This window comes from Lemur catta, chromosome 6 (assembly GCF_020740605.2).
Source record: "Lemur catta isolate mLemCat1 chromosome 6, mLemCat1.pri, whole genome shotgun sequence".
NCBI lineage: Eukaryota > Metazoa > Chordata > Mammalia > Primates > Lemuridae > Lemur > Lemur catta.
Genome location: NC_059133.1, coordinates 92,972,400 through 93,000,006, shown reverse-complemented (window position 1 = coordinate 93,000,006; position 27,607 = coordinate 92,972,400). Strand labels below are relative to the sequence as shown.

The following is a 27,607-nucleotide window of genomic DNA, read 5'->3' as shown; positions in this document are numbered from 1 at the left end:
CCTACCATGTATTTCTTAGTTCCTACACATACTTTGTCCCCAGTGTTTTCTCTTCTGGTTCCAAATCTTGTTTCCCCATGGGGACAGAAATGGGCTGTGGTGGAACTTGGGTATAAACAGTGGCTTCATTTTTCTGGTGCTTGAGATTCCCTAGAGCTGTCTTAGGAAGGACATGAGATGCTTATCTGTGGACGGAAAACAGGCACCTGTTCTGTCAGGGGCCCCAGAGCTGTGGGAGTGAGAAGCCCTGTCCTCCCACCTGGTGACTAAGAAACGGAAAGTTTGGGCAATACAATCCACTGGGCTTCTGAACACGGCAGGCCCTCAACAGGCACGCATGGTCTCCCCCACAGCTACACGTAGCCGTCACCAAGGAAGCAGCTCCTGTTGGGGTCATCAGATTTTTCTTCTGGCTCAGCAAAGCCACAGCTGCTCTAGCCTTAAAAAAGATGTTGGCAAATCAGTGAGTGATGTGGTAGAGACGGAGGGCGGGGTGAATAGCACAGCTGGGCCTCGGGACCCGACGGTAGAGCTTAGGACCTATTTGGAGCCTAGGCCTGCTCCCCCTTAGCCGCCTGCCCAGATTCCCTGCGCCCTCTGCTGGCAGACACAAAGTCAGACCCCGGGGAGCGCGCATGTGTGACCATGCGTGCGCATGCGTGCCTCCGTGACCCAGCCAGACACACCTGAAGCCTTGAGTTCAGCTTAAGTAATAAAAATTTATTGAGAATTCCTGGGTTGGTGGTTATCTCCTCCCAACCTTGAGGGAGGGAACAACGCTAGGAAATCACTGCGAAATAACACACTGTCCCAACACCCCTGGCCAACAGGAAGGAGGAAAGTCATTCCCTAGAAGGGCTGATCTTCAGTCTTCCTTAATCCAAGAGGGGTAGTGAGGCCGGTGTGGGTGCAGGGGACCATCACATGACACTGGGGGTGGGTGGGAGTATGCTGGACCCCTAGCTGGCTCCTCAAAAACTGGAGAAGCAGATCCACTTGCTCTCTGGGGGTGGAGTTCTTGGTTCCCAGGCTCATTTCTTACCCTTGATAAGGCTGTCACTGTGGAAAAATGGACAGATATTAGGGAACATAAAATGTGAGAGCACTCTAGGCCATTCCCTCCTCCCCTGATTGTCTGTGGGGAGGTGAGAAAGGGGAGGTGGGTTACCCAGAGAAGGCGGCCTGCAGGACCCCATAGAAACAAGGACGTAGTGACAACTTACCTTCCCCTGTGGTCCCAGATCGCCAGATGGACAGGAAACAGAAGAGAAATGCACATGTGAATTGACAGCTTTAGGCCCTACCCAGCTCTGACCCCTCCTTTGCTCCCAAGAGAAAGACAAACAGGGTTGGCAGCCAGGAACTTCAGGCTCCTAAAAGGACTTGTCACATGGCCCCTCTATTTCTTATTTTCTCCTTTCTTAACATCCTTCCAGGCTCTTAAGTAAGAAAACTGTTTATCATCTTTCATCATTTTTCAGTTAGACAAAAACTTTACAATTAAAGTACTTGCTACATGAATAATCCTATTTGATCTCTTAAAACTAATCTAATGAGATGCAAGATAGGAATTGTCAAGTACCTCCTTTTCTAACTTTGGTTCAGAAAAATAGTCTTTCAAGGGTCACACGAGTAGATGTTACAGACTTCAGAGCCTAAGTGACCACATTTAAGCCCCACGTTCTTTGTGACATCCCACTGTGCAGTCACATCTCTCACCGGGTGAAACTTTCATCCTGTAGGTTCAGCACAAGGTTGTCAGCAGTGAGATAGATTCGGTTCTGTGATGAGGCAATCTACGGGGCAGGGAACAAGACAGATGCCTGCAGTAAGCAAAGACCTGGATCCCCACTCTCGCAATTCAACAGCCACTTCATGAAACGCATGTGGGTTAGGTCCAGGGATACTGTGACGAATAAGACATGGTTTCTGCTCTCACTCAAGGATCCAGAGCAGTGAGCAACTAGGATGTCTTAGTACCATAACAGAGCCATGAATAAAAGGTCGGGGAGCACAGAGGAATTGTTCTCCAAGGGAAGAGTGTCAGAGAGGACGGTTTGAGTAGAAACCCGAACAGACAAGACTCTAATTCCCTCACTTCCATGTGTGTTAACTGAAAACTAACCGTCTTGGAGATGTTCTGGGCTGCCCGGATCTTTCGAAGTTTGATGTAGCCAGGGTTCTTGCTCAGTGCTTCTCCAAGGTGAGCAGGGTAGGGTTAAGGGTTCACACAAGGGCAGGTCTCACCCTGGCCCCATTCTCACCAGTCCCCCGCTCTAGTCCTCCTCTGGACTGTCAGATCCAAGGTTGTGCTCAGATAGCTCGTGCCCAGCCCTACTTTGGGCCCCACCTGTGGGCCTCCCTGCAGACTGCTGCCAGGAACTGGGGGCAGCAGCAGAAATGGAGGCAAGGCCAGTAGTGCTATTGATCTGGCATTACAGTGGGGAGCCAGCCTCGGGTACCCCCACTAAGACTTCAGATCCCATCTATATTCCCCACCCCCCCCAACAAGAAGCCAAGGGTCAGAGAGCACAGAGTCGCATTCGCCTTAGTCTCATCAGCCAGCCCATGAAGGAGGATGGGAAAGCAGGAGCTCTAGGGGCTGGGCCGAGATCACTCTAGCAGAAGGATATCATCCTGGCAGCCTCAGCCTCACCCTCAGCCTGCACAATCTTCTGCCGCTGTTCCTGCTTTGCTTTTTCCACCAAGAACTGGGCCCGCTGGGCCTCCTGCTGGGCTGCGGTAGGAGAGAGGCAGGGGGTCTCAGATGTGAGGTGTCTTCTTCCTCCTGCATGGCAGGAGCCCTTGCCCTACTACTCTGGTGACTCACCCACTTGTTTGGCTTCTACAGCAGCTGTGTACTCTCGGCTAAAGCTCAGCTCTGTGATGGCTACATCATCCAGGATGAGGCTGAAGTCCTTGGCCCTTTCTGTCAGCTCCCGTCGGATCAACAGGGATACCTGGGGGCAGGGGTGAGGAGGGGACGGAAGGGGTGGCTTGAGGGGACTGGAGAACTGAAAGTATGTGTTGCCATGACCATCTGAACATCAGATCCCTTGAGAATGGCAGAAAATTCACTAACCCCTTCTTAGTTCCTCACTATAACATCTGAATTGGAAAGGACTTGGTTCAATCTTTTCATCTGATAGATGAGACAGCCTTAGAGAGGTGATGCGACTGCCTGAGGTCACACTGACTTCCTAATCCTCCACTCCCTCCAATACCACGTGCATCTCCTTAGCTTCCTGTCAGGCAAACCTGTAACATAAGCTTCTTTGCTGAAAGAGGGGAGGAAAAAGTTAAGACTTTGTATTTTCTCCTGTGCTTTCTAACACTGATGGCTATGGAATTGTAATGGTGGCTCTCCTATTTCTCTGTGGCAATTAGTATAGCTTTTAAGTGAAAATGGACCCAGAGTGACAACCCTTTTCTAATAAGCTGCCTTTGCTAACATATAGTACTCTGTGCCTAGGAGGAAAATGCTGACATCATGCAAATGGTGATGGGAGTCAGACCTGGGCCCGCTGGGTGATCAGCTGTGAGGCATTGAACTTGGCCACCACACTCTTGAGCACCTCGTTGACAATGGATGGTAACACTCGTTCCTCGTAGTCTAGCCCTAGGCGCTGGTACATGCTAGGAAGCTCCTGGGCATTGGGCCGAGACAGCACTCGCAGGGAAATGTTCACCATCTGCAGGTCTGAGAGTGAGGTGAGCAGTGGCTGGTTAAGGCCAAACCCTTCCCATTTTCTCCTCCATGTGCTTCCCGAGGAGGGGAGAGAATAATCAGGTTGACAAGAAGCTGTGACACAGCACAGGTGAAACACATCCACATCCACAGTGACGCCTTCTTTACCCACAACCCCTCCACTAGGAGGGCTGACTGCTTTTTCCCACAGTACCCCGCACAACCTCTAATGAAGGCTCTATAATGCTGTGCCATTACCACCTATCTCCTACAAGGACTTGAGAGCAAGGCTTGTGTTTTATTTTTGTGAGTCTTTTATTCTCAGGGCCCACTGTTTAGTGAATCAATATGTAGTGACTTGCACTAAAAACAGTACAAATAAGTACATTACAGGTTACAGGTGAGCTACTTTCCTCAGTGTGTACGTGTACGGGGATGGGGATGAGGAAGGGGTCTGGGAATCTCAAAGCCATGTAGTGGCTTCTAGTGTAGTCTAGAAGTAGGAAACAGGTGAACTTGTCCAGAGTGGGTCTAACTCCTCCAGAAGAGTGTGCACTAGTGGATATAACTGTAGATGTAATTTATAAGTCAAGCAGTTAGAAGAAAAAGAGGCTTTAAGACAAGGCTTTGATCTAGGCAATAAGACAAGGGACAGATAATGTTCACTGAGTATACATTAGGAGAGAGGGACAGGAGGGTAATAAAAACATGTAAATGCATGGTGCGTCCAGAATGTACTGCTTTAACCCCAGGAGGTAGGTACTTTTGCTATAGTTCTTGCTTGCAGAGTGGAAACCAAGGCCTAAGAGACCTGACACTACCACTTTCCCCTAGGGTCTCCTGCCAGATTCCCTTGTTTACTTTAGGTATCCCACCTGCCATGTGACTACTGAGTGCCCAGACCTACCTTTGGAGCCGGTGGGGGAGGAGATTTTTCGAGGTCTGGCCCGAATGTCATAGATAATGGGGTACTGGAACCAGGGGATCCTGGAGGGGAGAGGACAGGGATAGGTATCAGGAAACTGCAGTTTCACTAGCTTTGTCTCACCACAGTGTTTTTTGGCCTGTTTCTCCCCGTACTGACCACGGGCAAGGAGAGATTCTCTTCTCTCTTTGGATAACAACAGTTTATGTGCTTCAGGAGTCTGGGGCAGCACCCACTGTCCTGGGAGCGCGCGTGAGGGGGGAAGGAGCAGCGCTGGATCCTGTTTCAAGTCTGACTACGGCCTTGGTGGGGTGGCGTCAAGGGTGAAGGGTCAGGGTCAGTCAGCCATTACCTGAAGTGAAGGCCCTCGGCCAGGATGGTGTCCTGCTGCACGCCACCGATCCGATTAAAGAAGATGGCTCTGTGCCCGCCTTCCACTGTGGGGAGAGGGGTGGGGATCAGACCACGCCGCTGCTCAAAGTGCTAGGCTCTGGTGGGGCAGGGTGAGGGGCTAGGTGAGTGAGAGGACCTGGAGAGACGGGGCAGGGGGCATGGGGAGGGGCGGGAAGGGTCCCACGAGCGGGAGGTTTTTCTCACCGGTGAACACGGATTCGCGGACACCGTAGGCCACGGCGCCAGCCCCCAGCAGCAGCTTCAGCGCCGTGCCCATGCCCCGGGGCCCGGCAGGCAGCCGCCCCGCTAAGTCCTTCAAGTTCTGGGCCATGTCTGATCCTGAGGCCGGCGGCACCAGAGATCAGAAGGGGGTGCCGGCCCGCCTCTGCCCTATTCCAGTTTTGGGATCGCACCCTTCACACGAGGGTTCGGGCCAGCACTGCTGGCGGGAGAAAGGGCACCGGAAGTGCGCTCCCTTCAAAGTCCTCCCCCTTTTCCACAGCCGACCTGAACTTCGCGCACAGGAATCGCGCATCCGGAAGTCCCGCCCTTTCTGGAACCCTGCCCTCCCAAGGAAGGTAGCGCAACAGCAAGCCATCGCCATTTCCAAGCGCCCGCTTTCAAAATGGCAGCCAGAAGGAAGTTTTGCGATTAGGACAGCGCGAGGTTCCGAGTTAAAGGCGTTAGCGCAATTTCCGGTCCGGTTGCAAGATGGCCGCGCCCAGAGGTGGATACAAGCCTCGTGAGCGGAGCGGTGGGGAGCAGGAACAGGACTGGGATGCTGCGGCGCCCAAGAGGCCCCGACTCGGGGCAGGAAACAAGATCGGAGGCCGTAGGCTCATTGTGGTGCTGGAAGGGGCCAGTCTGGAGACAGTCAAGGTAGTTTCGGACACGAAGTAGAGATCTGGTAGATCAATAGGTTGGGACTCTGGGATGAGGGCGAGGGGCTTAAAGTGGATGGAGAAAGTAGAGAGGTGAAACATGCTTTTGGAGGAAGGGTAGCCTAATTCGCTGTCTCTTGCTTTGATATCCTGGGTTGGCAGTATTCATTTTCTTTCGCCTTTCTTGAATCCTATTCTAGCCCTCACCACCTTGCATCCAGTTGATTTACCAGGATTCTGTGATACAGAGTCATCTAGGGGAGGGGAGTTTTGTACATCGCGTCATTCTACATCCCAGGACTAGTTACTGGGAAAACGAAACGAGAAACGTAGTAGCTGTAGCTTAGTCTGCCCACTCTTATTTCGTAAAGTCTTCATGTTTCAGTTCATTAAAGGGTGTCCACTGTCACTTCTCTACACTATCCGTCTCTATATTATCTCCAGATTATCATTTAATACTTTTACATCTTTATTTTTTTTTTTACTTATCATTTGTCTCTTTTCCTGAATGTAATAGAACCAGCAAATTCTCTTAAAACCCCGTGGAATGTTCTTATTCCCTCTTTGTTTCTTGTACTTTTTAGAGCGACACCTAGTCATTGAGTAGGCTCAGAAGAAATAGCATTGGTTTAGAAGTCAGTCCTGGATTTTAATCTTGGTTCCTTTTTTCCCCCCAGAGACAGGGTCTCACTCTGTAATCTTGGCTAGAGTCCAGTGTCACTGTCACAGGTCACTGCAGCCTCAAATTCCTGGCCTCAAGCAATCCTCTTGTCTTGGCTTCCCGAGTTGCTGGTATTACAGGTGTGAGCCACTGTTCCCAGCTTAATCTTGGTTCTTACACTTATTTTAAGTGGTGATAATGAGAAAACAAGTTTGTTCTCAGTTTGTAAAATGGAGATAATACCTTAACTGTGAACCACACAGGAGGACTTTAATGAAAGTCCTTTAAAAGTAGTACATTTTCATTAACAATCTAAGGTGACAATTTTTTTCCATCTGTTCTTCCTCAACCACTGTGGCACTTAATTAAGCTTGCAGTCTAGAAAACCTGTTATTTAAATGACCAGCTAATCAGGTTTTCTCTTCATTTTCTTCTGTAATTATTTCTAACCTAATTATAGGCTCTTATGTTCATTTTTCAGTAATTGCCTATTATTTTTCTAGCCTATTATCTCTGAATGTTAATTTTGACATTTGTGAAGTCAGCTATCCCATATAATTAACTTGCAAATGTGAAAAGCATGTCTGTTTCAGCAGAGCAGAGTGGTTGAGGATGTACACGTGCATTAGACTACTTGGGTTCAAATCCCTTCTACCTACTAGTTGTATGACCTTAGTTAGGCAAATCACTTAACCACTTAGTTTCCTCATATATTCCATGGGGATAATAATAGTACCTGCCTTACTGGGTTGTTGGAAGGATTAAATAAGTTAATATGTGTAAAGCATTTAGAATAATGTCTGGCACTTAGAGTCAGTTATTTGTTCTAGGTTACTTATTAAGAAGTTGAAAATTAACTTTTGCTTGCCAAATTAAAAGTCCCTAGAGTAGCTGTGGAAGAATTTAGGCCAAATTGTTGTCAATGGTACTTTAGTAGTGATAGAAGTATTCATAAATGGTTGAATTTTTTTTTTTTTAAGGCAAGCATGAGGTGAAATTTATTGAGGGGGAGCAAGATAGGATTATATGGCAAGAGTAGGTTTACAGAGCAAGATAACATATGTCACAGATGATGACTGGACCCCTTGTCATAGCAAAACAGGTGGTTGAAATGTTTATTGGACTATACTGTTATCTTTTGTTTTCCTTGTACTGGCACCTTTTGCTTCTGCCAGCATTTAACAATTATTGAGTTTTTATCAGGCTGCTCATTCTTTTAATTATTAGGTTAAATGTTACTTTGTCAGAGGAATGACTCCTTGCATACAAATTAGGTCCTCTTGTTATAATCCTTTTTTTTTTCTTTCTAAGAGAGGTGGGTCTTACTGTCACCCAGGCTAGAGTGCAGTGGCTTGATCATAGCTCACTGTAGCCTGGAACTACTGAGCTTGAACGATCCTCCTGGTTCGGCCTCTTGAGTAGCCAGTACTGTAAGGTTTTAAGACTGGAGTCTACGGGAGGGGCGGTGCAGCTGAAAGTCAAAGTACCCTCCCAGGTTTCGGCACCAAATGTAAGGTTTTTTGCGGTGGCCGGCACCAGAGAAAGAAAGACCAGGAGAGTTGAAAGGGATAAGTAAAGAGGCTTTATTGGGGCATTCCTGGGTGGGGGTAACGAGTCCCAAGAGAGGGACCCAGGGGAGTTTCACGTAACCCACGGAGTGGTACCAGAGAAGTCGCCCCGCCCAGAAGTCTGAGTGGGTTTATATACGGTTTTAGGGCTGGGGGATGGGAGTTTTTCCGGAGGGAAGGTTTTGGTGGGAAGAATGAGGAATTTCTTTGTTTCAACTTTAGGGTGGGTATTGAGGAATAGGAGGTACTTCTTCCTTTTTCATTAGGGAAGGGAGGGATGTCTGCCACCAGCCTTACAAGTACTACAGGTGTGCGCCACCACGCCCAGCTAATTTTAAAAAATTTTTTATAGAGATGAGGTCTTGCTATGTTGCCCAGGCTGGTTTTGAACTCCTAGCCTCAAGCAATCCTCCTGCCTCAGCCTCCCAAATTGTTGGGATTACAGGTGTGAGCCACTATGCCCAGGCTTGTACATAATCCTTTATTGAACCATTTATTTTTCTTCCATGTTCTTTACAATTTAAGTATTCATGTGTTTGTTTACTGTTTGTCTCTGTGAGAACAGAGAATAAGGTTTTAAAAATTCTTTCCTATTTATCTTCAATACCTTTTATAGTCATGACACATGGTATTCATTCTCTGATTATTCTAGTTTATGGTTTTCAAGCTTATTAACCACAAACCACAACAAAAAAATTACATTGTGAGCCAGTATACACATTCAACTACATAAAACCAAAAGTTCATAAACAATTACTTACCATTACTATATACGAATCTGATGTTTTCTATTCTGTTTCATTAAAAGAACAAAAACCCTTGTTATATTCTACTAATCAGTTGAAACTGAATTATTCTATTCAAGGGATTCTTTTCCTTTTGTAACTAAGGGTGTCCCATGGACTTAGCTCTTGGTCCTTTATTCTTTGTGCTGTCTGACATTCTTGTTATTTCAACTACAATTAATTTCAAAATCTATATCCCTCTCCTCTTAGAGCCATATATCTCCAGATGTTGCTAGACATACAAATGTTCTAGTGATACATAAAATCTTAGCCTTTCAAAACCTGTATTTATACTTAACAGTATGTTTTCAGACTTTTTACTGACCACCCTAATGCTCTTTAGGACTCCAAATTGCAACCTGCAATTATTTTTTTTTAGCTGCTACAGATGTAGTCCAGCTCTTTATATCAAACTTCCAGTGAGTGTCTTTTCTGGTATACACAGAGTTGCCAGGAGAGTATTTCTCAGGCATTCTCATCCTGTCCCTCTTACTCCAGAATTATTTCTGGCTCTGTGCTTGACACATTAGGATTCTGCAGTTTACAAAGCAGTTTCATATATAATCACTGCCCTTCAGTGTCTCATTTCCCACTTTTCCCCAAAATTTCCTTTCTCCATTTCTTCTTTTTCTTAATTCTGTCCATACCTTTGCTCATGGCCAGTCTCAAAACTGGGAGTAACTTCTTTGTTTTACTTCAGAGAGTATTCCTTGATTAAACTACCTCCTGCATCATTAGAATTTTCACACTTCTTCCTGTTCAGATTGGCAGCTTTTCCCTTAGTGCATGTTTGTTTTGTTATAAGCAAACTGAGGGTAGTGACTGTGTATGTATATTTGCCCAGTGCATACATGTTACTCCTGTGACAAACACAAGCATTCATCCTTGCTCACTAACCTAACTCCTGCCTGGTTCCGAAATCTCTCACTGGCCTTGCCTAATAGCCTCAGGTTCAAACTTAAATCCAGGGTAGATAATGTGAAACCACAGGGTGTGCCCTTCCCTCCCTTTTCCCTCTGAGACCAGTTACTTGAGGGGTGCAAATATGGCCCTACAATAATCTCACGAAGGGCTGCTAGGCCCCACCCCCAGAGCGTCTATCTAGCAGGTCTAGAGTGGGCCTGAGAACTTGCCTAAGAAGCTTCCAGATGGTGATGCTGCTGCTGGCTTGGGGACCACACTTTGAGAATCATGGGGTTAGGTAATAGAAGCTTATGTTGCTCTCTCATTATGTTCCTTGTTCTTCAGGTAGGGAAGACATATGAGCTACTTAACTGTGACAAGCACAAGTCTATGTTGTTGAAGAACGGACGGGACCCTGGGGAAGTGAGACCAGACATAGCCCACCAGGTAACTCCAGGGACAGAGTTCACAGCCCTTTGAGCCTGTATGGAAGGTAGTGCAGCGGAGAGCTGCTTTTCTTCAGCCTCAACTGTGCCTTGGTTTCTGCCTTCCTCAGAGTTTGCTGATGCTGATGGACAGTCCCCTGAACCGAGCTGGCTTGCTACAGGTTTACATCCACACACAGAAGAATGTTCTGATTGAAGTGAACCCCCAGACTCGAATTCCCAGAACCTTTGACCGCTTTTGTGGCCTCATGGGTGAGAAGCCTTAGTTCAGCACAAACTTGGCAATAGTGAAGAAAGGAAGAAGAGCAAAGGGAGAATTAAAGGTGGAACTTTTAAGCGAGGGGAGGGAGGAACAACACGACTGATACCAGGACAAGGCTCTTCTCCATTATTTCCCACGTGCACGGAGGTACCACTCTCCTGTTCTTGCACTGGGTTCCTGGCTGAGTGTAAAAGGGAGAGTCTGAACCCTTCACTGTTCTACTAGGCACATGCTTGACAATTGTTTGTAACATTTCAGGAGTCCATTCTGGATATAAAAGACATGTGGAATCCATCTTACCTGTGGGTTTTCTTGGTTAGATTACTAGGCTGAAGGAGTGTGGCCTTCACCTAGCTCTGAACTCTTTTTTTTCCCCTCCTAGTTCAGCTTTTACACAAACTCAGTGTTCGAGCAGCTGATGGCCCCCAGAAGCTCTTGAAGGTGAGGTATTAAAACCTACTGGTTGAAGGTAGGGTTCTGGGTATGTTTCTGGGGCTGATTTTTCTCTTCTTTTATTTAGGTAATTAAGAATCCAGTGTCAGATCACTTCCCAGTTGGATGTATGAAAATTGGCACTTCTTTCTCCATCCCAGTCGTCAACGATGTGCGAGAGTTGGTGCCCAGCGGTGATCCCGTTGTTTTCGTGGTGGGGGCCTTTGCCCATGGCAAGGTAAGGTTTGGGCTTAGCCCTTCCGTTCTTCATAGAGCTGAATTCCAGCGCAGCATTCCCGAGACTGTTAGCACCTTGTCCTCATAAGTTGGGAAACTGAGAGTATGAAAAGAGCTAGAAGACAAATGCTGGTTTCACACCTTGCCCCAGGGCACATCCTCCTTTGAGGACTGCTGCCATATTTGTAATAGTCACATCTAGGACTTTCTTCATCCTCTGTAGAAATTTGATATTAAATAGCACTGTTGAAATACTAGCTCAGTCATAGTTTTCCTGCCCCAAAGAAGGGTTGAACCTGCTACAGAGTGATGGTGTCGGCTAACAAAAATCTTCTCTCCTTAGGTCAGTGTGGAGTATACAGAGAAGATGGTGTCCATCAGCAACTACCCGCTTTCTGCTGCCCTTACCTGTGCAAAACTTACCACAGCCTTTGAAGAGGTGTGGGGGGTCATTTGACAGCGGTAGAACCTTATTCTGGAACCAAAGACTTGACATGGTGTCCCTTGGCCCTATTCTGAGCCGACCGCTGGAAGATGAGCTTCCTGAACTGAGACTAGAGGCTGGGGAAGCCAAGGTTGTACGTTTGCGATTTGTGTCCCTATAAATACCATTCTTACAAACCAGGTTGTTGTGGGGTTCCTAAACTTAGCAGTGTCTAATGGTGTGAACTGCTTGTTCCCCTTAGATTTTAGGGACTGATGTGAGGTTATAGAGTTAGCAGTTTGATTCTAGGCTTTGAAGGCAGGCTTTAGCTCCAGATTTCCTAGGTTCCTGTGCTCTAAAGGAGAGACCCCTGATTATTTCAGCCAGGGCACGCACGGAGAAAAACCGGGTCGAAAGAAAGCAGTCGGGAATGCTAGTGGTGAAAAACTGAACAACAGAAGTGATTTTATCTGGTACAGTTCCAAGGTAGAAAAAGTGAGCAGGCGGGGCCTTGTACCCATTCCCTCCCCCCATAGGGGGGGTGGCGGTAGCGGCACATATACAATCATAGTAAATTGGCAGAAGAAAAAAACACAACAGATTCCTGGCTGGAGGGGGAGAGATAAGGCAACGTGCATGGGGGAGCCCGGGAGACGTGGGCCCCTCTGCTCCTCCCAAAAGAGTTTTCCCCTTTGGCCCCGAATGAAGACTTGGCTGGCAGCAGAGGCACAGCTGCGAGTGCCGTGTCTCCAACTCCCTGGCCTTTCTGTTCTCTGTGCTCTGGGGCGAGGGAGTGTCGTGAAAGGGGGACAAGTAGTTTCTGCACCAGTGCTGCTGTAGGCCACCTGCAAGATAAGACATCCGGTTGGAAGGCTGGGCAGTCACTCCCAGTCGCTGGTGTGTGGCCCTTGCAGCTTCTTCCTAGTGTGTCTCAGTCAGTCAGAGTAGCCAGCGCCCAGGCTAGTTCCCGAGGAGCCAGGCTACCTTGACATTCAGCCCCGTTTCCAATACTACCTTTCCCCCCAGTCTGTTGCTCTATTTCCTCACCTGGTAGTTTTAGCTCAGCTGTAGGACATTTACTTACCAGGGAAATAGATTATTCTACTTTCTTTAACTTCTCTTTCCTTGGCACCATTGCTTTGTGAATATAAGGCAGTATGAATAGAAGGCTCAAGAAGAAGACGTGGCCAAGAAAATAGATGGATTTATACACCTGTAGGGGGAGAGAGGCCACTGAGGTAGATGTAAGGTACTGAGAATCCCTTGCTGCTCAAGGGTGCAGTGATTCCCGGCCTCGCAAGCAGGCCTTCACTTGCCTTAATCCATTTGTCCCATGTGAAGAGGCAGAAGGCAGTCATTGAGTAACCCATAAAGAGCCAGTGGATGGTCTGTTGCACCAAATAGAAGAAAGGCTGTAGGACCCTGATGGAGGCCAGGTTGCTCAGGGCTGGGCTCTCTCGTATTAGCCTGGCAGCCTGGGGAGGAAGGAGAGAGGTCACCAGTGCCTTGTCTCTCATTCCCCCTTCACCCACACCCTTGAGGCCTACCTGTCTTTCCACGATAACAATGAGGAATTCCATCTGGAAGCAGACCAGGTATCCTGAGTGCAGGCCATGCCAGAGGGCCAGGAATAGCAATGAGAGACCCTGGGATAGTTCTTTATTTCCAAGGAACTTGAGTCGTTTGTAGACATAACTGAAGAAAAGAGTGAGTGAGGATGAGCCTCAGATGGACTAGTGCTTGGAGCCCTCCATGCCACTGTCTTGCCTGTGGTTCTCGTGCCCTGAGGAATGGATGGTAGCTGGCTTCTACTTGTAGCCCCCGGGGGTATGGGAGGTGGCACTAATTGATTAGTTTTAGAGATGGAAGGCAGTCTTGGTTTAGAAACAGAAAACAGACCATGGCCAAGCCACTTGGTTCAGCAGGTAATGACTGAGTGCCTACTAAGTGCCTGACACTGAAGGTCAGTGGTGACCCGGACAGACTGTTTCCTATTTGTGCTGTTCATGCTCTAAAGGTGGGCACAAGTGAGTAAACCAAGATGTTTATAAACAGGGCAATGGAAGACATAGAACCAGTGGCAAAGCTGGGATTAACACCCAAGACTCAAAGCACTTTTTTATTTTTTTGAGATGGGTTTCCCTGTGTTGCCCAGGCTGGCCTTGAACTCCTAGGCTCACACCATCCTCTCACCTCAGCCTCCCGAGTAGCTGGGGCTGGAGGTGTGTGCATCCACGCCCAGCATCAAGGCACTTTTCTATTTTGCTTTTGTTTTCCTAATACGACAGGAACAGTTTTTTTGGAGTAGGGGTGGGGACAAAACTCAGTGTATGTGAGAGCGACTGTGGGTTCTACCCACATGGGAAAGATTGATGGAGGTGACACAATACATCCCTGCCTGCCTCAGCTGGGAAAGCAGTGGAAGTCCGGGGTCCAGACCTCCCCTCCAGAGGCTTACCGGGCCACCCAGGCATTGGTGTTGATGTTGAAGGAGGCGATGGTGCCGGTGAAGCGGGGGGTTGTTTCGAAGAGCCACACCTTCATGTTAGCACAGGCATCCCACTTTGCCTTGCCCCCTTCAAAGCCATTGAAGCCCAGCCCCGTCAAAATGCATACTCCTTCCTGACGGAGAGAACAGCTCGTTAGGGTTCCCGCCACCCTCCCCCAACCACGGGCACCGACAGTGTGTCTAAATAGGACTCTGTTTCATCTCTACTTACGGTAACCAGCCAACAGGTGACGTATTTGTACAGCACAAACTTGCCCCAGACCAGCATGTACATGCAGCGGAACCAGAAAGCATGGTTCTTGAGAGAAGAAAGAGCACACGTGCGTTAGGGACGTCACGCAGGCACGGCAGTTTCCCTCAGCACTCCTCCTTTTCACACTTGGGGCTGGCTACTTCGTACCTCTAAGTCCTGCTGCCAGATGTCCTCTGACAGTCTGGCCTGACTTGCCTTCACAGAGGCGGGGAGGAATAGGCAGGGGGCCCAGTGAACACCGTTCACTGCCTTTTCCTGGGAGAGTCCCAGGGACAGCACTGTCCTTAACTCTTCTGTCACTGGCCTTCATTCCTAAAGCACTGAGCATTTGAAACGCTACATAGAGGGACTTGACATATCCACGTTTCATGATAATTTAAGCAGAGGAACCTACCCAGGATGGTTACGGAACTGTTTCAAGCCTTTCAGCTGGACAGGAGCAAAGGCCAGCACTCCCCCTTCCCTTGATTTCTGAATTCCCTAGAAGCCCCCAAATCTACCAGTCGAGAGAAGAAAACAAGCTGGAGAATCGGAAGCTGCTGTGCTCCGAGGACTATCTGGATATAATAAAGGAAGCTAAGAGCTGCTCCTGGGGAAGGAAAGGGGTGCAAAAAGTGCACCTGGCACAGCCCTGTGCCCACGAAGGTCGTTCAGTGCTGGCTGACGAGCGTGGCCCGGCCCGGCTGGCATTGATACCAACTCTCACAGATCTAGAGCAAAACCAACACGCATTTGTAGATGGCATTACCTACTTATCTGCTATCTACAGGGATCCTTGCCTGTGCATTTCTAGCTCTGGTGCAGTCAGACTGCTGTTGCTTTAGTGACCACTCACTTCATAGTCTTCAGTAACGAGATAGTCTTCTGTGATGTGGGGGCTGAGCAGAGTGTAGCCCACCAGGTAGACAAGGCCCAGACTCAGGCGCTTGAGAGCAGGTAGGGTGCTGGAAAGGAACAAGTGAGGTCACAGAGGGCAGATTCCATTCCCGTCACCCTCTGACCTTCAGCTACAGAGAGGAGTGTTTCGGGGTGTGGTTATCCACTGGAATGGGATGAGGAGCTCTGCTGCCCAGAGTCTACACTGTGTCAGGGGAAGACTTCTCCACGGCTGTGGGAGCCTGCAAGTCCCTGAGGGCCGTGGGAAGGTAGGGGCAGCGAGGGAGCGTGTGGATGAGTCTCGTGGTGTTTACCCCACAGGGCTGCTGCTGATCTTGAGGTGTCACCAGGTTCTCCGTCTCCATTGGGACTGAAAACCCACTGGAGATAAGATAATAATAACTAATTTGAATCTGCTTCTTGCTATCTTGGTTGAATTAATGTCGAGACACAGCTGGACAAGTTCACAGTGAAGGAATTCTTTCGGTAACTTTTAAATTTTCTATTGATATGTATTTACATAGATTTTTATATATTTAACAAAAAAAAATTTTTTTTTAAGTGAGAAAAAGGGCTCTAAAGGCAGGGATGTGACTGGTTCAGGCACAAGAGTGCATTTTTATGTTTGTGCTACAGGGTCAGAATGGCTGGCTGGAAGTAACCCAAGCTGTACAGGGCCCACTCCCAGCAGAGAGCAAGTAGAGTGCCCGTCACAACAGTCCAGGGCTTGTGTGACACAGGTCTCTGTGCCAGGACCATGCTGGAGAATGCAGCCAGGGCTGGTCTTCAGGAAAGTCACTTCAGAGTGACTACTGGGTGAGACACCTACACAGAGGTCTTGACCAAGAGGGGCAATTACCTGTTTGGTATTTTTCCTGGTATGTCAGTCAGCTGTCCCTGCACCAGCTTCATGTAGTGGTTCATTGAGAACTGGGGCCCTACCAAGAAGGCCCCATAGAAGTAGGAGAAACCAGCAACTTCCAGCAGGGAAGGGACACCCCGTATGGCATATTTCTGTTGCTCAGAGGACAAGGAATTCTATGCCGAGAAGAGAATGAATGGTTCAGGATGGCCTCGAATCTCCCCCCAGGAGCCAGTTTGAGTGTTCCCCACCCTTGTGCCCCACTGACTGGGGTTCTTAAAATAGCCTTCTCTTTGGGGGATGAAAAATAGTTGTTTGTTGTGGAAATGCGTCTGTGTGGGGGTAGCTTAATAACAGCTGGCTGATACTGCTTTAGCAAATGCCTCGCTGGCATCGATCTCTGGACTTTGTGCAAGAGCTGGATCCTGGCCTAATTAGCTTGTTGATCCTTGCTCAGTGCTGTCTGAAATGGAGATCACATGGGCTGGGGAATGAGGCTCTGCCCTGATATTTGGGTCCAGTCTTTTGGTCACAATAGCCTTTTCCTTCCCTCTGGTTAAATCCTTAAGCTCTCTGCAGAGGAATGGGTACTTACCTGAACTTTCCCTCCATCAAAGTAGTCAACAGCCAAACCTGAGCAGAGAGAGAAGGGGTGGGTAGAGTGGAGGGAGCGGACATGCTAAGCACGTGGCCCATGGGCTGAGTGCAGCCAGGAGTGTATGAGGAGCACCGAGCAGGTTTGTGAGGGGTGGGGAAGGGCCTAGATGAGAAGGAAGAAGGCAGTGATCACCACTCACCAATCAGCTTCAAAGTCAGAACACAATGTGGCATTGTCCACTTGATATCGTAGTTGCCCGTGGCTGTGTAATAATATCCAGCAAGAAGGTAGGCCTAGGAGAGGAGGAGGTATTTATTCTACCCTCTATTCTGCCATTTATTTTCTCCCTGCTCTGAAATCCAATGTATTCTTTCATTTTCCCTTTGTCCTGGTCCCACCGTTAAGAGCCTTAAGAAATTCCTACAAATGGAGATGCTGAACCTGTAATGGGAAGAGGGTTGCTCAAGCTTCTCAGCTAAACAGATGAGAATTCAGATGCTTAGTTTCTTTAGCTCATTCTAAGTTGTTTTTCTGCCTTGCCTCTAAGTGACTCCCCTCATGGACAGCTGGGCTGATCCTGGTAAGGATCAGAGAGGCTTAATGGCACAGTCTCGAGCAAAGGATTAGCTGGCACCCCTTCCTGGAGGCAGGTCAGGAGTTACTGTTAGAATCTGCAGATGAAACACCTCGGGCCTATGATGAGTGACTTGCCCAGAGCTGCACTGAGAAATGCTGGGAGAAGGGGTAGAAGTGAGGTCTCCTAGTTCACTGCTTTGTCTCCACCACAGGCCCTTGCCTACCCGTCCCCTGAACTGCTGTCAGCTGCAGCCTGAGCTGCCGAGGGACAGACGTTTACCATCTGGAAGCAGACGGTGGTGAGGACGGCAGTGATGGTGCGGCCCATCAGTCGCAGGATGAGGAACTGAAGCACAACACATAGCAGAGAGTGGTAGAGCTGCGTTCCTGGATGCGGAGGAGAGCAGAAGTGAGCCTGGTTTTTCACACTCCCACCCTTCCTGAGACTTCCAACCATAAAAAGAATATATAAAGAAAAAACTTTGGTATTAGGATCTTTTTTCAGAATAACCTCATGTTTTGGAGGAAGGGATGGAAATTAATTGTACAAACATAAGGGATTGTTAGGGTGTTACTGTATTTCTGAGTGTTTGAACTGAGGCATGATTCTGAGCGGGGCCTGCCTGGACTGGGCGTTCAGTCACAGCCACAGCAGAGAGGAACCGACGCTTCTCTGCTGATGGGGTCTTGCAAAGGGAGCCACCCTCAAAATCTGACAGAGGAATGTAAAGGAACAGTTAAGCCGTGTTCCTGTCCACACAACCCTCTCTATGCAAGCAGAGCATTATAACTTCTCCCTCTATCAAATGCTGTCAAGGAAATTTTGTTCAAGTTTGTTCTTTTCCAAGTCCCTCTAATCACAGAGCCACTGCTAGCTCAGTTTACTCACCAAAGTTAAAATAAGCAATTGAGAGGCCTGTAAAGGTGTGGAAGAGGTGGATGAGGTAGCTGTCCTTGTAGAAAAGGTAATGCCGATAAAACAAAGCAAAGGGATAACCTAGAGGGGAGGAAGGTAAGAAGAGGGTTACTCGTGCCTGGTGCCATCCCAGTTTTATTTCTTTTGAGACAGGCTCTCACCATGTTGCCCATGCTGGTCCATTTCTTACAGCTTGTCTGCCCCCTTCCTTGCTATTCTGGGATCAATAGCACTCTTGAGCTTTCAGAGTGCCTGCCAAGAATAGTTCCTTTCCCTACTCCCAATTTACTGCAGGCCTTAGAAACCATAACTTTGTTTTAAAGGTGCAAAAAAACCCCATATAAAACAAAAGCAAGGAGCTTGGGTACTTTCCTCATGGACTTAGTACACAGGCCTGGTAACCCCCATTCTGGCCACTCAAAGCTCCCCCCCCCTTTTAAGACAGAGTCTCGCTCTGTTGCCTGGGCTAGAGTGCCCTGGTGTCAGCCTAGCTCACAGCAACCTCAAACTCCTAGGCTCAAGTGATCTTCCTGCCTCAGCCTCCCGAGTAGCTGGGACTACGGTCATGTGTCACCATATCCGACTAATTTTTTCTATTTTTAGTAGAGACAGGTCTTGCTCTTGCTCAGGCTGGTCTCAAACTCCTGAGCTCAAGCCATCCTCCCGCCTTGGCCTCCTTGAGTGCCCGGCCCAAAGGCCCTTTTTGCTATGTCCTGTTTTCAGGTGTATTTTGGGGGAGGGGAGGTTGTTGAGTTCCGAGCAGGTAAAGTATCGCACACCAGCAAACAGATGAGAAGGAGATGGAGGAACTGGAAGAAAATAAAGAGGATGCAGCAGGCCAGGTCACCAGAACGTAAAGACCATGACGGAGAATGGCAAAGCCTGGAAGGAAGCTGCAGTGGGAAGGAGGAACTGTGCTGGGGTGAGTTGCTGTGACAACCAGGCTGATTTTGAGTATATAAACACCAAACCTTGCTCTTGGCTGCTGCTCAGCTCAGCAGGCTTGGAGCCTGGCTGCCCAGCCACCCCTTCAGGGATGTGCTGTTTTTAGGGAGGGTGTTGTCCTACAAGCTGTTTCTGAGTCTTAATGCTTTTCTGAGGGAGCCAGTGCTTAATATAGTGGCTACAGTTACCTGGAGAATCTATGAAAAACAAGCAAGGCACCCCCCACTCGCCTGCCCACTCATCAGAGTCTGATTCAGTGGGTCTGAGTGGGAAAGGGACCTACTTTAAAAGGTGCCACAAGCGATTCTGATATGCAGCTATAAGCACTCAGTCCTGAGGATAAAATTCTCAGCTTGAAGATTGGGGGTTGCTGTCTTTTCTTTAATAGCACCAAACAGGGTCTTTAAATTAAAAAAAAGTTTTTTAGAGATGGGGTCTTACTCTGTCACCAGCTCACTGCAGCCTAGAACTCCTCGGGTCAAGTGATCTTCCCACCTCAGCCCCCTGAGTAGCTGGGACTACTGGTATGCACCATCATGTCCGGCTCCCAAACAGGGGTTTTGTAAAGCTGGTCCAGGGGTTTTTAAGAACTTGTTTGGCAATACTGTAACTGTTTCTTCCTTTTTTTTTTTCCTTCGAGATAAGAGTCTTGCCCTGTCGCCTAGGCTAGAGTGCCGTGGTGTCAGCCTAGCTCACAGCAACCTCAAACTCCTGGGCTCAAGTGATCCTCCTGCCTCAGCCTCCCGAGTAGCTGGGACTACAAGGCATGCACCATGCCTGGCTAATTTTTTTCTATTTTTAGTAGAGACAGGGTCTTGCTCTTGCTCAGGCTGGTCTCGAACTCCTGACCTCAAGCAGTCCTCCTGCCTTGGTCTGCCAGAGTGCTAGGATTACAGGCGTGAGCCAGCATGCCTGGCCCTGTTTCTTTATTTTGATTGTTTAAAGGAGGCCCTTCAGAAACTTATTAGCAGATGAAGGATGATGACCTACAGTACGCTCTGTATAACGAAGCATAACTTTCTCCCTAAATCAACCTTCTCTGAGCTTCTTTTGTATATTAATGGGGTTACCATTCTCCAGGTCACACAGCAGCATTTAAAAACTTGAAGTTGCCTTTGACCCTTCCCTTTCCTTGCTTTCCTGTACCTAGTCATCAAAGCCTGTTGATTCCTCCTTTCTAATGTCTCTCACCATCACCATCAGCACCCCCTTTTTTCTGTGCTAATTTGCAGTTAAGACCCTCAAGGATCTCACCTTTCAGCTCCTACAATGCCTCCTACCTGACCTCCCCCTGCAGCTACATCCTCCCAGCAATCTTACACCAGGGTAATCTTCCTTCAACTCCTGCTCAGGAACCATTACTGGCTCCCAGGTGACTAAATAGCATCCCAATTCCTAGGCCTAAGATTCAAAATCTATCTTCTAAACTATATTTCCAGTTAAAGCTTTCATTTCTCTGCTTTAGTTAAAACTGATCTGCTTGCTTTTGCCCAAACATGCCTCATGTCTTTTGTGTCTACACCTTAGCTGATGCCAATTCTTTTGTGTGGAATATCTTCTCCAGCCACGCCTTGACCAAGTGACATCATATCCATGATTCACACCCAGTTCCAGCGTCTCCTTCTCTAAAACTACTTCAGGCCACAATGAACTCGTGGCCCTGTGTATTATGGACTGATGACTTAAGTACATGGCACTTAGGACTAAGAGGCTCATTTGGCAAATCATTATGTGCTGTTATACTATATGCCATTCTTTACATTTTTGTTTTGTACTAAAATTTTCGTATGTTCACAATCCCTTTTCCTAAAGGCCTCCTAGGTCTTTGGCTCTCCCATAACACACTATACTATATTTTTTGATTGACATCAGTTATCGACACTTAATAGCTATTTGATCTTGAGCACCAGTTTCCTTCATATGTAAATGGGGATATTAATAGTCCCTGCCTTAGTGAGTTGTTTTAAGGACTGAAGAAAATAATACATATAAGTAGTTAGCACAGCACCTAAAATATAGTAAGGATTCACTAAATTATGTATACATACACACTCACAGAAAGAGGGCAGTAAAGCAGGCCTTATCTGAGAAATTCTGGTGCAAATGAGTATCAGAGCTTCTAAATCTAATCTTCATACAGTATGACAACCAAATGACTAAGGGATTTCAACTCTTATCTCCAATTCTAAAGAAGATTCATAGCTTATTTATTTTATAAGGTACTGATTATGGCTTGCCAACAGCACTTTCTAAATTGTAATATGCTTTTTTTTTTTAAAGAGAGAAGGTCTTGCTGTCTCCCAGCCTGGAGTGCAGTGGTGTCATAACTCACTGTAGCCTCAAACTCCTGGGCTCAAGCGATCCTCCTGCCTCAGCCTCCCAAGTACCTGGGACTACAGGCATGTGCCACCATGCCCAGCTGTAATATACTATTAAATTATGGCACTGGAGGGATAGAAGACTTTGGAGTTAAGGCAGAACTCAGTTTGAATCGCTGCTACTTACTAGCTGTCACTTCAAGCTGGTTAATGAGTCAACTTGTTTGGTCCTCAGTTTCAGTAGTAAAATGAATATCTACCTTAGGGTTATTTACTTATTTATTTATTTTTTGGAGACAGAGTCTTGCTGTTACCCAGGCTAGGGTGCTGTGGTGTCATCACAGATCACAGCAACCTCGAACTCCTGGGCTCAAGTGATCCTCCTGGGCCCCCTCCCCCCCCAAAAAAAGTGATCCTCCTGCCTCAGCCTCCCCAGTAGCTGGGACTACAGGTGCACACAAACATGCCCGGCTAATTTTTTTCTATTTTTAGTTAACTGGCTAATTTTTTTTCTAGTTTTAGTAGAGATGGGGTTTCGCTCTTGCTCAGGCTGGTTTCAAACTCCTGAGCTCAAGCAACCCTTCCACCTCGGCCTCCCAGAGTGCTAGGATTACAGGCGTGAGCCACCGTGCCCGGCCATACCTTAGGGTTTGTATATTAAGCATGATATATAACAAATGCTCAATAAATATGAGATTGCTTGATCTTTGCTTGAACAGTGACATGCCCAGTCATCTCATCTCATCACGTGGTTTTAAATACCACCTGTAAGATGATTTCTCCCAAATTTTCATCTCTAGCGTAGACTTCTCCACTGAACTCCATGCTTGTATAGCCTACTTGACACCTTGAATGGGTGCATGCTTAACGGATATCTCAAACTTAACAGGTCTCACATTGAGCTGCTGACTTCCCTCCCTTGCTGAACCTGCTCCTCTTAGCCCTCCTTGTTTCAGCGAACAGCAGCTTACTCTCTGTTTACTCAGCACTGAAATCTTCCAACCATTCTTGACCTCCCTCCCCTCTGCCCTCAATCCCTTCATCACTCTGGCCCAGCCACAAAGTTCTCCCTTCCCGAATGCCAGGCAGGTCCAGCTATGGCGCCTTCACATAATGAGTCCCCCAACTCTGCCCTCAAGCCAACCAATCAGCAAATACTGTCTGTTCTACTCTCAAAATAAATCCAGAATCTGACCACTTGTCTCCACCTCTACTGCTCCCCCAGTCCAAGTCCCCACTGTCTCTGGCCTCAAGACTGATCTTCCTGTTTCCACTCATCTCCCTTTCGTTTCTTCTTCTTCTTTTTTTTAATAGAGTCTCACTCTGTTGCCCTGGGTTTAGTGCAGTGGCATCATCACAGCTCACTGCAACCTCAAACTCCTACACTCAAGTGATCCTTTTGCCTCAGCTTACAGAGTAGCTGGTACAACAGAGTAGCTGGGACTACAGGTGTACACCATGACACCTGGCTAATTTTTCTATTTTTATTAGAGATGGGATCTCATTCTTGCTCAGGTTGGTCTTGAACTCCTGAGCTCAAGTGATCCTCCTGCCTTGGCCTCCCAGAGTGCTAGGATTACAGGCGTGATCCCAGCCCCTTCAGTCTATTCTTAACGCAGTCTCCAGAGGGATTCTACTATAACCTAAGTTACAACATAGGGGCAGTTCACTGCTCTGCTGAAAACCCTCTGAAGGCCTCCAATCTCATGCAGAGCAAAAGCCCAAGTCCAGCGAGAGCCCACAGGTTCTGTCCACCCCAGCCCTGCCCCGCTGTCCTCTGACTCATCTCTCACTCTGCCCTTCACCACTCTGCCCAGCCTCAAAGCTCTCCCTTCCCGGAATGCCAGGCAGGCCCAGCCTTGGCGCCTTCACAAACTGAGTTCCTGGCCTGAAAGGCTTTTTCCAGAGATGAGCTCAAGTCCTTAACGCACTTGAGATCTTTAGTAAAGATCTTTAGTCACCTTATCAGGGAGGACTATCTTATCTAGAACTGCACAGAACACTACCCCTCCCTACCCTGTAAAACTCCTCCTGACACACACTTCTAGTTCTTTCCTGTTTCATTTTTCTGTTTTTCTCTTCAGCACTTATTGCTCTTTAACATACTATGCATTTTACTTATTTATCAATTTTTTAAAATTCTTCTTTTTTTTCTTTAGTAGAGATGGGGTCTTGCTCTTGCTCAGGCTGGTCTTGAACTCCTGACCTCAAGCGATCCTCCCGCCTCGACTTCCCAGAGTGCTAGGATAATAGGCGTGAGCCACCAAACCCAGCCTTAATGATCAATTTTTGAAAGCAGAGATTGTTGTCTGTTTTGGTCTTTCCTGTACACCAGTGCCTAGTACAGTTCTTGGTACACAAAAGTTCTCAAAAAGTATTTGTTAATAGATGAAAGATGAGTGAATGAATGCTCTGTACTTTAGGAAGTCAATAAAATATTAAGCACCCATTATGTAGTTAGCATTGCATTAGGCATTAAGGGGAATATGGTAGAATTTAATAGGTGCTTTCTACTGTTAAGGAGCAAAATCAAAGGGCGACACTCTATGATAAGTGCTAATCTAATCGTATGGAACAGCCAGGGCTGCAGAGGTTAGAGAAAAGAGAAACCAATATTGACCAGAGTAGTCTTGGGGAGCAGGATTTGAATGGACAGGAGATAAGGGGGTTCCAAGGGAGGATAATGACACGGTAAAGACACAGAGGTGGGAAAGAGCATGGAACACTCACTCCAAGGGACCAGGCTAAGTACAAGAGGGGAAAATAGCACAACAAAAATGGACAGGAAGGTTTGGAAAACCAGGTAGAGTCTGAAATGGCTATAACAGGGGAAAAAAAAAATAGAGAGTCCACTTGCTCAAGACTTCTTGGGCATGGCTCCGGGGAAAAAAATTAAATTAAAAAAAGAAAAAAAGTTAAAAAAAATCAGTAGAATTGGCTGGATGTGGGGGAAGAAGGAAAAGGACAAATCAAAGATGGTTAAGCCACTAATGTAATGGTCTTCAAAAGTTTTTGCTGGTATAGTCCCTAAAAGAATTTTGAAAAACTATATGTACGGCCAGGTGCGGTGGCTCACGCCTGTAATCCTAGCACTCTGGGAGGCCAAGGCGGGAGGATCGTTTGAGTTCAAGAGTTCGAGACCAGCCTGAGCAAGAGCAAGACCCTGTCTCTACTAAAAATAGAAAGAAATTAGCTGGACAACTAAAAATATATATAGAAAAAATTAGCCAATTAGCTGGGCATGGTGGCGCATGCCTGTAGTCCCAGCTACTCGGGAGGCTGAGGCAGGAGGATTGCTTGAGCCCAGGAGTTTGAGGTTGCTGTGAGCTAGGCTGATGCCACGCCACTCTAGCCTGGGGAACAGAGTGAGACTCTGTCTCAAAAAAAAAAAAAAGAAAAGAAAAGAAAAACTATATGTCCTCCTCTCACATTTAAAGTTGCCATCTAAAATTTACATGTTTAAACAACAGCAAGTGATGTGTGTGTGTTTTTAATGCCTATGGAAGACATGCTTTAAACACATAGGGAAAATGTTTGCCATGCAATCCAAACGACAAACCAATCAGCTGGATCAGACTTACTTTCTGTTAAAAAAGGTCTAATTTTATTTTTTAATTTACATGAACATGTTAATACTTCTCTGTCATGACAACCGTCTTATTTCTGAATTCTGCTTCTAAGATGGATAGACAGGGCCGGGCGCGGTGGCTCATGCCTGTGATCCCAGCACTCACTGACCTCAAGGTTCCTTAGCTCAGTGGTTGGGAGGCTGCCACTGACAGGGACAAAAAGATTGGAGAGAACTGGCTCTGGTGGTGGTGTTGCTGGTGATACTTGAAGCCAGGAAAAAAGATAAACTCTTACACGGACAGATCATGAAGGAAGGGCACACCAAGGGCTGAATCTTGGGAAATGCCTATATTTAAGGGAGTGGAAGCAAAAGAAACCAAGATAAGACAGAAAAACAAGGACGTTAATCAGGATAGTATACACGTGAGAAAGGAACAATAATATTTCAGGTAGGAAAAGAGCTTAATAACACCCAACGTTACAAAGTCAAAGGAGGGAGGAAAAGGAAAACATGGCTGTAGTTCACAATAAAGTCATTACTATGAAATAGCAGTAGCATGATGGATGAGGATAGTATCTGAGCTGTAGGAAAAAGGGATTATTAGAAAGGGGGAAACTCTGGCTATTCCCCTCAGATTGGAGGAAAAGGCAAGGAGACTGGTATAAAAACATAGCAGGCAGGTGAGGAATTGTGAGAAGAACCTTCCTCTTCTGAACCCTAGTATGGGTGAAGCAGAATGAGACTGTGGCTTGAGGGAGAGCACGGCCTGTCCCTGGGGAACCAACCAAGCAAGTACAATGGGAAATTTGCTTTGGACAGTATCATATGGCCACATTCAAGGTCTATCAAATAGCTGTCTGCTCTTCTAATCAAATTTCAGATAGATTTCCCCCAAGAATCACAGACTAGAATATAAAAAGGGACTGGTCTTGAAAACGGCTTACTTGTAGTTTTTTTCCCCCAAAATATTTTCATATGATAATTTTATCATTATTTCTACTTTAAAGACTTGTCGCTCAACTTTTTTTTTCTGTTCTTTCAACAGAGTGGAAATTGCCTTGTGCTAGAGAACTTACAGGGAAAAGGAAGATAGATACATAAAGATAGGAGGGAGAGCTAAACCCTGGGAGACCCAGTCTATTTAAGTCCCCGCAGTCCCCAACCTTTTTGGGACCAGAGACTGGTTTCATGGAAGACAGTTTTTCCATGGACCAGGGGTTGGGGTGTGGGAGGATGGTTTTGGGATGATTCAAGCGCCTTACATTTATTGTGCACTTTATTATTATTACATTGTAATATATAATGAAATAATTATACAACTCACCATAATGCAGAAGCAGTGGAGCCCTGAGCTTGTTTTCCTGCAACTAGATGGTCCCATCTGGGGGTGATAGGAGATGGTGACACCCGAAGTGTGTTGCTTAGGTCCAGTCTACTCCATAATCTCGTTTTGGTTCCTGTCACTTCGGAAAACCCTGCTTCATAAAGATAGGATGTTGGAAATGGAAGCAGGCTTTTCAGTGCTTTTATGGCAATCTCAGGATATTCTGCCTTGACTTTAACCAGAATGTATGGAGATTTGAAGTTGTCTCAAACATGCCTTTAAGGCCACCATCATTTGTGATCTCAAGCATTTGATTCACTTCTAGCAATGACAAAGTCGCTTCACCTGGCTTATTCACAAATGGTTCGCAGATCCACTCCTTCCCAGTTTGGGGGTCCTTTGTGGAAGGGAAGTAATGCTCAAACTCTTTTGAAAGCTGAGATGGGTGATCGTGCACCAGCTGGGAGAAAGAAGGCCCTGGCTCAGTCTCTTTCAAAATCTCTGCTAATGTTTGAAACGTGTCAAAAATCCCAATGCTCACTCGTTGCCCCCATAATTCCAGTTTGGCTTGGAATGCAGCCACTTTATCTGCCGACTTGAACACAGTTGTCGTTCTCCCCTGAAGTGACAGATTGAATTCATTGAGCAGGTTGAATATGCCACATAAGTTAGCAAGTTTTGTGACCCATTCTGTGTCACTGAAATGTGCTGCCAGTGGTGACTGTTTTTCTAAAAGGAATCTCTGGAACGGCTGTCGTAACTCAAAAACTCTGGCCAGTGATCTACCTTTAGGAAGCCGTCTCACTTGTGTGTGTAAGAGAAGACGTGCTGTGTCCATCTCTTCACAGAGCTGTGTGAACAGACGTGAGTTAAGGGCATGTAATTTAATGTGGTTGATAATTTTAATCACATCCTGCAAAATGATGCTTAGTTCAGGTGACATTTTTTGGCTAGCCAGCATTTCTCTATGGATGACACAATGCGTAGACTCACATTCAGAAGCGACCTCCTTGACCCGAGTAGTGAAACCAGAAAGCCACCAGTTATGGCAGCCGCTCCGTCTGTACCTATACCAACACAAATGACCAATTCAGTTTTCCTGACATGTGATCATTCAAAGACTTGCATAGTTCTGCAGCTGTGGTGCTGGTTGGCAACAAAAGTGCACATAACATATCCTCATGCACATCCTCCTGAAAAATATATTGCACAAAAAAAAAGCATTGTTGCCTGTTGTCAACATCAGTAGACTCG

At 46.9% G+C, this 27,607-nt stretch overlaps 3 protein-coding genes, 1 long non-coding RNA gene and 1 other non-coding gene across 5 annotated transcripts in view; 2 read left to right on the top strand and 3 right to left on the bottom strand.

The window, feature by feature from the left end:
- Positions 1-699: 699 nt before the first annotated feature.
- On the bottom strand, positions 700-5,606 carry PHB2 (prohibitin 2). Its single transcript, XM_045554432.1, has 10 exons — positions 5,211-5,606; positions 4,966-5,050; positions 4,596-4,675; positions 3,516-3,700; positions 2,831-2,960; positions 2,634-2,737; positions 2,126-2,203; positions 1,720-1,796; positions 1,224-1,229; positions 700-1,059 (listed from the first exon to the last, which is right to left on the bottom strand). Exons 1-10 carry the CDS (start codon positions 5,335-5,337, stop codon positions 1,032-1,034), a joined length of 900 nt encoding a protein of 299 aa, XP_045410388.1. The 5' UTR covers positions 5,338-5,606; the 3' UTR covers positions 700-1,031.
- LOC123640958 lies at positions 2,294-2,565 on the bottom strand. Its single transcript, XR_006736180.1, has one exon. It is a non-coding gene; the product is annotated as a small nucleolar RNA U89 (small nucleolar RNA).
- Positions 5,578-11,802, top strand: EMG1 (EMG1 N1-specific pseudouridine methyltransferase). The gene is made up of 6 exons (XM_045554433.1): positions 5,578-5,885; positions 10,150-10,251; positions 10,361-10,502; positions 10,895-10,953; positions 11,033-11,182; positions 11,525-11,802. Exons 1-6 carry the CDS (start codon positions 5,718-5,720, stop codon positions 11,636-11,638), a joined length of 735 nt encoding a protein of 244 aa, XP_045410389.1. The 5' UTR covers positions 5,578-5,717; the 3' UTR covers positions 11,639-11,802.
- Positions 11,803-12,045: 243 nt separating this feature from the next.
- LPCAT3 (lysophosphatidylcholine acyltransferase 3) overlaps positions 12,046-27,607 on the bottom strand; it is a 33,591-nt gene continuing 18,029 nt past the window's right edge. The window contains exons 2-13 of the mRNA XM_045554431.1: positions 18,169-18,276; positions 17,560-17,666; positions 16,903-16,996; positions 16,701-16,738; positions 16,103-16,281; positions 15,203-15,311; positions 14,326-14,412; positions 14,064-14,227; positions 13,153-13,300; positions 12,922-13,080; positions 12,690-12,818; positions 12,046-12,450 (exon numbers count right to left, since the gene is read on the bottom strand). Coding sequence (XP_045410387.1) covers positions 12,702-12,818; positions 12,922-13,080; positions 13,153-13,300; positions 14,064-14,227; positions 14,326-14,412; positions 15,203-15,311; positions 16,103-16,281; positions 16,701-16,738; positions 16,903-16,996; positions 17,560-17,666; positions 18,169-18,276 — 1,310 coding nt within the window. The 3' untranslated portion in view covers positions 12,046-12,450; positions 12,690-12,701. The remainder of the gene's footprint in view (positions 12,451-12,689; positions 12,819-12,921; positions 13,081-13,152; positions 13,301-14,063; positions 14,228-14,325; positions 14,413-15,202; positions 15,312-16,102; positions 16,282-16,700; positions 16,739-16,902; positions 16,997-17,559; positions 17,667-18,168; positions 18,277-27,607) is intronic.
- Positions 15,308-17,777, top strand: LOC123640089. Its single transcript, XR_006735869.1, has 3 exons — positions 15,308-15,729; positions 15,880-16,059; positions 17,492-17,777. It is a non-coding gene; the product is annotated as an uncharacterized LOC123640089 (long non-coding RNA).

Excerpts from the sequence above, each read along its gene's own strand:
- PHB2 (XM_045554432.1), bottom strand. The coding sequence starts at position 5,337 with ATGGCCCAGAACTTGAAGGACTTAGCGGGGCGGCTGCCTGCCGGGCCC. Across the intron at positions 4,676-4,965 it reads GCCGAGGGCCTTCACTTCAG|GATCCCCTGGTTCCAGTACC; the intron begins GTAATGGCTGAC and ends TCTCCCCTCCAG. Across the intron at positions 3,701-4,595 it reads CTCCCCCACCGGCTCCAAAG|ACCTGCAGATGGTGAACATT; the intron begins GTAGGTCTGGGC and ends CCTCACTCTCAG.
- EMG1 (XM_045554433.1), top strand. The coding sequence starts at position 5,718 with ATGGCCGCGCCCAGAGGTGGATACAAGCCTCGTGAGCGGAGCGGTGGG. Across the intron at positions 5,886-10,149 it reads CCAGTCTGGAGACAGTCAAG|GTAGGGAAGACATATGAGCT; the intron begins GTAGTTTCGGAC and ends CTTGTTCTTCAG. Across the intron at positions 10,954-11,032 it reads GCCCCCAGAAGCTCTTGAAG|GTAATTAAGAATCCAGTGTC; the intron begins GTGAGGTATTAA and ends TCTTTTATTTAG.